Source organism: Schistocerca americana, chromosome 2 (genome assembly GCF_021461395.2).
Source record: "Schistocerca americana isolate TAMUIC-IGC-003095 chromosome 2, iqSchAmer2.1, whole genome shotgun sequence".
In the NCBI taxonomy this organism is placed as follows: domain Eukaryota; kingdom Metazoa; phylum Arthropoda; class Insecta; order Orthoptera; family Acrididae; genus Schistocerca; species Schistocerca americana.
The window spans coordinates 1,115,033,422-1,115,046,540 of record NC_060120.1 but is presented as its reverse complement, the minus strand read 5'-3'; the positions used below and the strand labels follow the sequence as shown (position 1 = coordinate 1,115,046,540).

At 41.9% G+C, this 13,119-nt stretch overlaps 1 protein-coding gene across 1 annotated transcript in view; it reads left to right on the top strand.

The window, feature by feature from the left end:
* Positions 1–13,119, top strand: part of LOC124596529 (acetyl-CoA acetyltransferase, mitochondrial) — a 102,011-nt gene that overhangs the window by 69,560 nt on the left and 19,332 nt on the right. Inside the window, exons 5-8 of the mRNA XM_047135699.1 lie at positions 3,777–3,981; positions 6,832–6,917; positions 8,891–9,079; positions 9,373–9,530. Of these exons, the coding sequence (XP_046991655.1) occupies positions 3,777–3,981; positions 6,832–6,917; positions 8,891–9,079; positions 9,373–9,530 (638 nt within the window). The remainder of the gene's footprint in view (positions 1–3,776; positions 3,982–6,831; positions 6,918–8,890; positions 9,080–9,372; positions 9,531–13,119) is intronic.

Genomic DNA, 13,119 nt, shown 5'->3' with positions numbered 1-13,119 from the left:
TGAAGGTTGAGTCCTCCAAATTCTTGTGTCTGCATATAGATAGCAAAATGAAGTGGCGTCACCATATTCAAGATCTGTGCAAAAGGCTAAGCTCAGCAACGTTTGCCTTAAGAATAATTTCAGACACTAGGGAAATGAGCACAATAAAAACTGCATATTTTGTCTGTTTTCACCAACTTATGGCCTATGGTATAATATTTTGGGGAAATCAACCAATAGCAAAAAAAGTGTTCCAAGCACAGAAGCAATTTCTAGTTCACCTCCTGCTACCTTGAGTATTACTGAATTTTCATCATGAATTTATATTATTTCTTCAAAATATACCAATTATAATAATTGCTAATTGCCAAATTCACCAGCCTATTACTGGCTGAGCTTCCAAAAAGGGGAGAAGGAGGGATTAGGTAGCCTGGAACAGGTAGATTTTGCTGACTGATGATTGGCCTTTAACTCTGAAATGGAAGGAAATTTAAATGAATCACAAAGTCCACTTGTTTAAAATGTTTCAAACACACCTGCATTCAGACCTTTTAGTGATGAACCCTTCGCCAATATGCTTTGAAAATGTGAGAATTGTGTGTGGAGTACATCCTAGGCACTCGTGCAGGGATCTGTTTAGAGCTCTACAAATCCTTACGACACCTGCCCAATATATATTTTCCCTGATGTGCTTTGTTTCAAAAAATAGCAACTTATTCAAAATCAATAGCTCTTACCACAGTTATAACACCCGAAGGAAACTGGATACTCATTATGAACTAAAAACGGAAAGCATGGTCCAGAAGGGGGTATTATACAGTGGCACCAAGATTTTTAATGCCCTCCTACTGCACATTAAAGAACTGGTTGGAAACATGCCCAAGTTTAAAGAAAATCTGAAGCAGTTCCTTTTAGATGAATCTTGTTACAGTATTGATGGATTTCTTAGCAAAAATGCATAGAATCTCTTGTTTGTGCTTAGACCTTACTGTGTGACCTCTACAATTGATTAATCATACTCTGTAAGTACAGTGTAACTTAATACAATACCCAAATTTATGTATGACTGTATATTCTTTCAGATGTCCTGTATCTTAACTAATATGTAAGGGTATATGCTAAACTTCAGTTTCTTTAATCTAATGATAAGATCAATGCATCTGTGCACAAAACAATAAACTGTAAAAACCTTGACTCGTTCTATGTCCAGGGATATTTTCCCATATGGATCTATGGAACACAAAATAAATAAATAAAAACAAATAAAAAGTATGTGCAGGATACTGTTAACTGTTCACCCACAGTATCAATGTAACTCTAATATTCATTCATATTTACTTGGAAAATGAATGGTGTCCATGTGCTACCTAATATAGCACATTTAGGCTCATTGTTTGTACTTATAATTATCTAACAGAGCTCATAATTCATATAACTTTAATATCAACAAGATATTAAACCTAAACCATTCCTTCTTTCACTCATTCCATCTTTCTTTCTTTCTTTCTTTCTTCTATGTCCTATATCCTGTAGTGCAGCCACAAAAGAAAATTTCATTTATGAGGTACTGTAATTAGGTACAAACTATTCAGCTTTTCGTGACCATCATATATATAATTTTCCATCATTTTCAAAGCATATCGGCGAAGGATTCATCACTAAAAGGTCTGAATGCAGGTGTGTTTGAAACATTTTAAACAAGTGGACTTTGTGATTCATTTAAATTTCCTTCCATTTCAGAGTTAAAGGCCAATCATCAGTCAGCAAAATCTACCTGTTCCAGGCTACCTAATCCCTCCTTCCCCCCTTTTTGGAGGCTCAGCCAGTAATAGGCTGGTGAATTTGGCAATTAGCAATTATTATAATTGGTATATTTTGAAGAAATAATATAAATTCATGATGAAAATTCAGTAATACTCAAGGTAACAGGAGGTGAACTAGAAATCAGCAATATATTACCATCAAAAGGATATACACTCCTGGAAATGGAAAAAAGAACACATTGACACCGGTGTGTCAGACCCACCATACTTAATCCGGACACTGCGAGAGGGCTGTACAAGCAATGATCACACGCACGGCACAGCGGACACACCAGGAACCGCGGTGTTGGCCGTCGAATGGCGCTAGCTGCGCAGCATTTGTGCACCGCCGCCGTCAGTGTCAGCCAGTTTGCCATGGCATACGGAGCTCCATCGCAGTCTTTAACACTGGTAGCATGCCGCGACAGCGTGGACGTGAACCGTATGTGCAGTTGACGGACTTTGAGCAAGGGCGTATAGTGGGCATGCGGGAGGCCGGGTGGACGTACCGCCGAATTGCTCAACACGTGGGGCGTGAGGTCTCCACAGTACGTCGATGTTGTCGCCAGTGGTCGGCGGAAGGTGCACGTGCCCGTCGACCTGGGACCGGACCGCAGCGACGCACGGATGCACGCCAAGACCGTAGGATCCTACGCAGTGCCGTAGGGGACCGCACCGCCACTTCCCAGCAAATTAGGGACACTGTTGCTCCTGGGGTATCGGCGAGGACCATTCGCAACCGTCTCCATGAAGCTGGGCTACGGTCCCGCACACCGTTAGGCCGTCTTCCGCTCAGGCCCCAACATCGTGCAGCCCGCCTCCAGTGGTGTCGCGACAGGCGTGAATGGAGGGACGAATGGAGACGTGTCGTCTTCAGCGATGAGAGTCGCTTCTGCCTTGGTGCCAATGATGGTCGTATGCGTGTTTAGCGCCGTGCAGGTGAGCGCCACAATCAGGACTGCATACGACCGAGGCACACAGGGCCAACACCCGGCATCATGGTGTGGGGAGCGATCTCCTACACTGGCCGTACACCACTGGTGATCGTCGAGGGGCACTGAATAGTGCACGGTACATCCAAACCGTCATCGAACCCATCGTTCTACCATTCCTAGACCGGCAAGGGAACTTGCTGTTCCAACAGGACAATGCACGTCCGCATGTATCCCGTGCCACCCAACGTGCTCTAGAAGGTGTAAGTCAACTACCCTGGCCAGCAAGATCTCCGGATCTGTCCCCCATTGAGCATGTTTGGGACTGGATGAAGCGTCGTCTCACGCGGTCTGCACGTCCAGCACGAACGCTGGTCCAACTGAGGCGCCAGGTGGAAATGGCATGGCAAGCCGTTCCACAGGACTACATCCAGCATCTCTACGATCGTCTCCATGGGAGAATAGCAGCCTGCATTGCTGCGAAAGGTGGATATACACTGTACTAGTGCCGACATTGTGCATGCTCTGTTGCCTGTGTCTATGTGCCTGTGGTTCTGTCAGTGTGATCATGTGATGTATCTGACCCCAGGAATGTGTCAATAAAGTTTCCCCTTCCTGGGACAATGAATTCACGGTGTTCTTATTTCAATTTCCAGGTGTGTAGATGATTGGGAAATTCGTGTTTTCTAACATAGTGCATTAATGAGTTTAAGGTATAAGGATATGCCACATTCTTCAAAAAGTAAAATATATGAAAGAGTTCCAATCTGGATGTTAAGAAATATTGAAAGTGATCATTACTAGTATTCTGTGTAATTTAAAAAATGACTACAATATTTGTTTTTGAATACCTAGTTGTGCAACATTCAAGAGTTAAATGTAGAACTAATGGTATTGTGACTGTTTTGTTGAAGGCTTTTACTAAACAATAATTAGGAGTAAGGTACAAATGTTATCATTCTTGTAAGTATATCATACTGCATTAACTGGTATTTGTTTATTCCTATTGTATTTTGTCAATACTTCAGTCTGTTTCAAAAGTTACATGTTTCTCCTCTTGCAGGATGGTGTTGTTTTTGACGGACTGCTTGATGTTTACCATCACATCCATATGGGAAACTGTGCTGAAAATACAGCTAAGAATTATGGGTTTTCTCGTGAAGATCAAGACCAATATGCATTAAACAGCTACAAGAAAAGTGCAGAGGCATACAAAACAGGGGCATACAAAGATGAATTGGTACCTGTTAGTGTACCGCAGAAGAAAGGTGAGTATTTAACTTTCACACGTCTGCAATTAGTTGACACAATGATCCAATTATTTAGATATTAAAAGAGCATAGACAGGAAATGTGTGAAGGTGCAACTGATGGCTGTGAACGTATATTATTTGAAAAAGTACACCTCACAGACTGCCCTGTCCATAGGAATCTTAAGGGGGAGTTCTAAGCTGGATATTTAGAACCAATATTGATAATAGCTGGTTAAGAAGTGAGTAGAGGAAAGCAGTTGATGTCATTTTTCTTCTGTTTTAGGTTCCATGGAAAGATAGACAAGTTCTACTCTTGTATGTTTTCAGCCAGGATGTGACCTACCATTTGTAATTAGCCAGGCTTTGACCTACCACTTGTAATTTCACAGATTAAAGAAACTGTGCTGTATCATATTAGTGAAATCTTAATTTTGTAACCAAAAAGTGGTTTCTATATAATTTCCTGAAGTTTTCTGTGACGGAGCTAATGACGAGAGCAAGTGATTCTTTTGTCAGCTATTCCCGAAGAAACACTGGATGTTGGCCTGCTATGTAAAAGTTTGTTGTTATTAGATAAGCTACAGTCATTCAACATATGAACTATTAAGAACTTCCAGTCACTGATTTTAAGCAACTATAGTCTCTGACTAGAGGGACTGATTGGCATTGTCCCACGTTGCCTCCATTGCCTTTTGAGTGTGCTGTGATGAGTACTAATTTTACTACAGCTTGTGGCTTTCAGAAATAGTAATTCCTCTTCAGTTTTTCATTGTTTTTCTTAAGATTCCCTACTACTTCCTTCCTCCCCTCCCTCTGTGTATGCACACATTTTCTGTCTCACCCACGTGTCCTGGTAGACCTGACTGTGTTATATTTAAAGCTTTGTTTTTTGCTCTAAATTTTAGATTTTAGGTTATCACAAAATTGTAAATATATGATAGCTAAATATTAATTGTGAAATAAGGGAATAAAGAAGAAAATGGAACCTGAGACAACTAAATATCTCGAAAATGACACATCGCACAAAAAAAGTTTTGAGGTCAAAGTTGATATTCGTAAAGGGGATATCTGCCTGTGCTAAAACTGGCACCCTCCTGACCACTGCTCCTGCATGGGCAAGGTCAGCTTTGTATTTTCGTATGGGAATTCCCCACTTTTATTGCATATTTGGATTCTACACCAAAAAATATGTATGGTTCACTCAAACCATTGTTTCCCATTCTTGATAGATGTTCCTGTTTTTGCAACTAAGAACCATCACATGTGGTTCTACGTTTCATTTACAATGTAAATTTTACATTATGTAGGGCCTGCAGCATAGCATGTCATAATAAGACACAATGAAAATGAAAGCTTCAAAACTGGCTGCAGTAAGGTAATATATTTTTAATATTTTGCAGGATAGGCCTATTTAGGCTTATTGTCATTATCAAGTGACATCTAGTTGGAAGTGACAGCCATATGGCATCTATAGTAATTTTTTTCTCTGTTAAGTATAATATTTTTTGCAGTTACGAAATGTAAAAATTAAGTTTTTGGCAGATATTTTGGTATTTCAGTATTTTGACAGTTCTTTAGCATAATACTATATACATGTATAGCATATAGCACATGTGGGATGTCAAAATATCTGTCAAAAACATATTTTTTTATGTTCTGTAATTACAAAAAATATTATACTTATCACTACTTGACAAAAAAATTACTACAAGTACGATATGGTTGTCAATTCCAACTAGACATCCATTGATAATGGCAGTAAGCCAAAACACACCTGTCGTGTGAAATATTAAAAAGTATGTTACTTCATTGCAGCTAGTTTTGGAGCTTTCATTTGCATTATGATGTAAATGTGATATTTTGTGTTCTAATAGTTGATACTGGTTTTCAAGTGTTGTAAATATGATTGTACAGTAAAAATAATATGGCAAGATATTTACACGCCTGGCAGATGAGCTACTTGCATGGTAACGTAGTTATCTGTTCCCTATGAGGTTGATTATGGCAAGTCCCCAAACCATCAGAATGCATGATTTTGGTGGCTACCCTCTAAACCTGCCATCAGGATGACTAATTCCTGTATGTGTATTTTTCCATCCAGCTGCCATAACACTCGTGGTGGCTGTTTTGGCCATTGGTGGAATACAAACCACAATCATTGTAATAGAATAAAATGTCCATGACATTATAGTAACAGTCACATCTGCCATGGATACTCACTGAAATCAACCACCTCAATGGTGAGGGCAACGGGACTCAGAGATATCAAGCATCTCAGTGGGAACAGAAAAACATTATATCCAGGTTGTTGTTCCTGCACCACACTAAATGTAGTTTCTAACCAGACATTGAAACGGCTAACTGTATTGTTCTGTACACTCAAATTTGCAACATTAAAGTAAATTCAAACATAAATATGAACCATTTGAACACCAAGGCTGACATTTACTTTGTATGAAACGTGGAATCAAATGTGTTGATTGCAAAAACAGGCACACTTGATATTTGTCGATTACAGCACCAGCTAGCATGAATCGGAAGCAATGGTCTGAATAAACCATACCTAGTTTTTGGCATAGAAACCAAATAAACAGTAATAGGGGAAAAGGAGGGGGGGGGAGGGCTTCCCATTTGAAAATACAGAGTTGACTTCACCCTATATAGAAAGGGTGGTTAGGAGGTGGCCAGTTGTAGCACTGACTGATGTCCCAGTTACTGATATTAACTTTTCGCCTTAAACAGTCTTTTTGTATGCCATGTCAATTTAGAGATATTTACTTGTCTCAAGTTAAAACATACACCCTGTATAGCAGTGGCATTGCATTTGTATTTTACTGTTTTTTGTTTTTTTTTTGTACTCATGCAGGGAAGCCAGACCTAGTTATTTCTGAAGATGAAGAATTCAGAAGGGTCGACTTTGATAAGTTTACAAAACTTAAACCAGCATTTCAGGTAAGGCATTCATTAAATTTGTTCTTCCTCTCTGTAGTAATGTCACTTGATACATAAAAAGTGTTGCTTAAATGCTGGTATTCTGTTATCTAATAGTCCCAGGTTACTTTCAGTTCTTCAGGCCTTACACTTTTGTCATTTAACCATGTTTGCTTCTAGAAGAAAATCAGTTTAGGAGCAAAAAGAATTTATGTTCCTCAGGGCTGTCCCTCAGCTGTGTTATGATATTAAAGAACCCTTCATCTGCTTTAGTGTGGACCATTCAGCATTATTAAGCATATTTATTTCCTCTTCATGTGGAATTGAACATTGTCATTCTATTATTAATTTAAAACTGCCCACTGAAATGGTTTTCCCCTCTTATGTTGTTGGAAGTGCCAGCTCTAGAAGCATGTTTGTGGTGCTCACTGGGCTACATGCCTGGCTATTATTCCAAAGGCCTGGGGGGTTTGATTGTCAGTTGACCCTAGGGGTTTTTGTTCCGTCACTTTACCACTTCTTTCACTTCTGAAGTGATTTCTATAAGTGAGAAATGTTGAGTTCAGCCACAATTCAGGGGCTACATCTAATTGTAGGTCCTCCAAAACCTGATTAAGTTTGTGTGAAGGTTATAAGAACTGTGGTGTTGAAACCACCCTTCAGATTGAAGACAGATTTACTTACATGCAGCTTTCCCATAATACTGAAATCTTCCAGCTTATTTGTGAGCATGTGCGTCAGATTGATATATGAGGTGAAACTGCAGTTAGTCTCCTAAACATTTGTGACAGGGCAGGATTGCTTCTCTTATAGAATCAGTGATATGCTGATAATAAAAAAAATGTTTTGAAATTTGTGTTTATACAATATAAAAAGGAAAGAATCATGTGGCATTATTGACAGGGAGACCCTCAGAGGTAATTTCAGCTGCGTGAGTGGAAAGAGTTTTCTTCTTCCGCACACATTGGGCACTTTCTACATGGTGTATGAGACTTGTTTTCAGTGTATCTGTGGAGTGCAGGTGACTGTAGTGGCTCTGTGGTATCATGATTGTTTTTTTTTTTTTATGATGATGAGAGCAGGAAAAGGTTGAGTCCCAATGCTAGCACATAACAGCTCCCCTTGAATAGCATGAAGGGGCCTGTCAGGTGTAATGTTGTTATCAAACAGGTGAATCACCATTTAAAGTGTCTGGTGCTCTCACTTTATGATTTCTAAGACACTGCAGCTATGTTTGAAACTGAATCCATGACACTGGTACCAAGTCTGGTAGTCTTGAATTTCACACCATCACCTCTCCTCCCCTTACCATCCAAACAATTGTGGTTAAAATTTCTTCTACCATCAGCACTAAAAATGATTGCTTCATGGTCATAAACCACCACATATGCATGTCAGTTAACTCTGCTAAAGATATCCAACATAAATTCATAGTGTTGACATTTTGATTTCAATAAGTCTTTCATAAGGACCTCTGGATGGCTGACTGACATCATGCACTCTTCTCCTTATTAAAATGTCCTTGAGCATCATACTAATTTAAATGTACTGGTTTGTAACTGCTTTGTATAAATATGTCAGATGGCATTACAATCAGACAAGGTGGCACCCTGTTTGTGGACATTATTTTGTTTTTTCTTCTTTATTGTGAAAGCATGTGAGCGTTTGAATTATTACAACTATTACTTAATGCAGTGAATATTATCAGTTGAGTTAAGGTCTAGTTTGTGCGACCTGGAATATGCTGAACATTTTTTAAAAGTCTCTTTATGCTGGTGTGTTTTCTGCTTATGTTCAAGAAAAGTACGTGGTTGTATCCATTATGTTATATGTGGGAATATACTTTGTGACAAAAGCTAAATTGGATGATTTTGACATGTCTTGATTCAGATTTGACTTTGACTGGTTACCACAGAGTTCACTTGTGATATGAATAATAGCTGTGTATGGGAGGTATAAATATTTTGGTATTTATTTTATTTTTTACTTTTCAGAAAGAGAATGGCACAGTAACTGCTGGAAATGCATCTACACTAAATGACGGAGCAGCAGCATGTGTCCTCATGACAGAATCTGCTCTGAAAAAATTTGGCTGTAAACCACTAGCAAGAGTGGTTGCTTTTAAGGATGCAGCAACAGAACCTATAGATTTTCCAATTGCACCTGCTTTTGCTATTCCAAAGGTACATTTCCACATTGCTCACAATTAATGAATGTTTTTGTAGTTTAGATTAAAGTTACAAGAATATATATGATAGAGACTATACATTTCTTATAGCTGGTTTTGTTGATGATGTATTCTATTACCCATTCCATTTCTGTAAGGTCTTCCTTCACAGTAGTGAAGAAATAAATAAAGGAATTATTTTCTGCTCTCTGATTGTTACATATTCAATGTTGAGCACACTGTAATACATTAATGAATCTACTTATTTTTTTTGTAAATGGTTGGTTAAAAAAGATGTTTCCATTTCAGTTGCTGGAGACCAGTGGTGTGAAAAAAGATGACATTGCCCTTTGGGAAATAAATGAGGCATTTAGCGTTGTTGTTCTAGCTAACATCAAGATACTAGACCTTGATCCAAGTAAGGTCAATGTGCATGGTGGAGCAGTGAGCTTGGGTCATCCTATAGGGTATGTGTTAATCTGTTTTTAGTACAAGTGACATTAATAGTTGTTGTTCTGTATTCTGCATAGATAATGCTTATGTGAAGAAGTAACACATTGTGTACTTTCTTAAAGTTTGTACCTCGGACATCTTTGTGGTACTAATGTTTTCATTATGGAAACTGTTCCTGCTCTCTGGAAACCTGTTGTTTAAATTTCCAGTTCTGTAAATTATTTGCAATATTTTACTCAGCTCAATGTAATAAATAAACGTCATTTGCTCATAATACTCAAGATGATGAACAGTCAATTACACATTATAGCTTTCGGCCAAATCCTTCACACACACACACACACACATACACACACACACACACACACACACACAGATTCACACAAGCAAACACACCTCATGCACCCATGACTGCTACCACTGCAGCTCTGACTGGAATGTCACTGCTGTCAAGTGAATAGCAATCTGGAGTGGGTGGGGAAGGCAGAGGGAAAGCAGGGTATGGGGGGGGGAGGGGGGGGGATGAATGCAGTCTGGAGGGGCATGCAGGGACAACATGGCAACCTGCCCCCCCTCCCCCCATGGGGCTCCCTTTGATAGGTTCATGCTTGACTACCATGGGACCCTAGCCTTTGCAACATCTTTTCAATTCCATGCTGTGTGTCTATCTGCTTGCAATTTTTTTCCTCTCCCTTGGGGAACATGTCTGGGATGTTGTTGCAAATGTGATCTGCATATTCAGTTGCCGATATCAGAACAGTATCTCCACTGTCTTTCGTTCCTTCCTTCTTTCTTTCTCTTTTGGTTTTTGATTCCTCTTCTCTTATCTTTCCTCAGCTTCAGTGTTTGAGGTTCTGCTTCAGTGTTTGAGGTTCCTCTTTTTATTCTTCCTCCCTGTGCACTTCTGAAGGCCAGCCCACATGCTTGATACATAACAGGTGACTGGGTAATGCGTAATTCCCAGTCCCAGGTTGAAAGGTAGGGTTTGTACATACCCCCTGGTAAAGGCAGGCCCAGGGAGGGTTGATTGCCTGAGTTGCTGCTGTCCTAAATTACCAATTGGTTCCTCTGTCAGGTGTTCGGGAGGCGTGAAATGAGGTGTGAACAATCACCTAAGGCAGGTGCGCCCCCTTCTGAGGGGGGGCCCCAGTTGGAAGGAGTGCATTATCGGAGACACTGGCAATCGTGGGGGATTTTCTTGCAATCATCTTTTTCACTGTCAGTGTCTACCAAACATAAATACACTCCTGGGAATTGAAATAAGAACACCGTGAATTCATTGTCCCAGGAAGGGGAAACTTTATTGACACATTCCTGGGGTCAGATACATCACATGATCACACTGACAGAACCACAGGCACATAGACACAGGCAACAGAGCATGCACAATGTCGGCACTAGTACAGTGTATATCCACCTTTCGCAGCAATGCAGGCTGCTATTCTCCCATGGAGACGATCGTAGAGATGCTGGATGTAGTCCTGTGGAACGGCTTGCCATGCCATTTCCACCTGGCGCCTCAGTTGGACCAGCGTTCGTGCTGGACGTGCAGACCGCGTGAGACGACGCTTCATCCAGTCCCAAACATGCTCAATGGGGGACAGATCCGGAGATCTTGCTGGCCAGGGTAGTTGACTTACACCTTCTAGAGCACGTTGGGTGGCACGGGATACATGCGGACGTGCATTGTCCTGTTGGAACAGCAAGTTCCCTTGCCGGTCTAGGAATGGTAGAACGATGGGTTCGATGACGGTTTGGATGTACCGTGCACTATTCAGTGTCCCCTCGACGATCACCAGTGGTGTACGGCCAGTGTAGGAGATCGCTCCCCACACCATGATGCCGGGTGTTGGCCCTGTGTGCCTCGGTCGTATGCAGTCCTGATTGTGGCGCTCACCTGCACGGCGCCAAACACGCATACGACCATCATTGGCACCAAGGCAGAAGCGACTCTCATCGCTGAAGACGACACGTCTCCATTCGTCCCTCCATTCACGCCTGTCGCGACACCACTGGAGGCGGGCTGCACGATGTTGGGGCGTGAGCGGAAGACGGCCCAATGGTGTGCGGGACCGTAGCCCAGCTTCATGGAGACGGTTGCGAATGGTCCTCGCCGATACCCCAGGAGCAACAGTGTCCCTAATTTGCTGGGAAGTGGCGGTGCGGTCCCCTACGGCAGTGCGTAGGATCCTAAGGTCTTGGCGTGCATCCGTGCGTCGCTGCGGTCCGGTCCCAGGTCGACAAGCACGTGCACCTTCCGCCGACCACTGGCGACAACATCGATGTACTGTGGAGACCTCACGCCCCACATGTTGAGCAATTCGGCGGTACGTCCACCCGGCCTCCCGCATGCCCACTATACGCCCTTGCTCAAAGTCCGTCAACTGCACATACGGTTCACGTCCACGCTGTCGCGGCATGCTACCAGTGTTAAAGACTGCGATGGAGCTCCGTATGCCACGGCAAACTGGCTGACACTGACGGCGGCGGTGCACAAATGCTGCGCAGCTAGCGCCATTCGACGGCCAACACCGCGGTTCCTGGTGTGTCCGCTGTGCCGTGCGTGTGATCATTGCTTGTACAGCCCTCTTGCAGTGTCCGGAGCAAGTATGGTGGGTCTGACACACCGGTGTCAATGTGTTCTTTTTTCCATTTCCAGGAGTGTATAATGAGGCTAATGATTCAAAGACCCTCCCCACTGCACCACCGTTCCTCGTGGTTTCACATACTGAAGATGGTCTGGCCTATGCTGTGGTAAATCCATTTATTATTCAGAAAGGTGTTGATGCAATTACTGTCTTTCTGAAATCCTGCTCTCATTTACAAAATGGCACTTTGCATTTGAAGACTACTTCTGAATCTCAAGCACAACAACTGCTTGCAGCTTCGGTCCTCCATGGCTATCCTTTTCTTGTTGAGGTCCATCAAATGCTGAATTCTTCCCGTGGTGTTATTTACACTAGGTTGCTTAATGGTCTGACTGAGTCACAAATCCAAACATACCTCTCTAATCAGGGCATCAATGCAGTCCATTGGCTGATGAAAAAGTAGATGAACCCTTAGTGCCCCACTTTTGATAGAGTGATTCATTTGTCAAAGATCAATGCAGACTATGAAGTTATCACAGTACGACCGTACATTCTGAACCTGATGCGCTGCTACCAGTGTCATCATTTCAACTACACTCGAGAGTCTTGTTGATACCCGACCAAATGTGTAACCTGTAGTAGGGATCCTCATGAGGGCAATTGTCTGCCTCCTTTTCCCCACTGTGTCAACTGTAATGGTGAACATGCTGCCTCCTCCCATGAATGACCAATGTATCTTGATGAGCAGGCTGTCCAGGAGATTTGGGTGAAGGAAATAGTGCCTATCTGGTCACTTGCAAGTTGTTGGATAGTCAGAAACCCTGCGTTCTAACATCTGACACCTACAGTACTGTTCTTGCTACATCTCGCTCCACAAAGGACGTGGCCATGTGGACACGCAACCTCAGATTTAGCACTGCAGTTCTGAAATCACCCAGTGTTATGGTAGAACCCCTGTCTCCTCCTCCAGCTGTGCAACAAGCCACCAAACTTCCGCCTCATGAGGCAAAGTCAC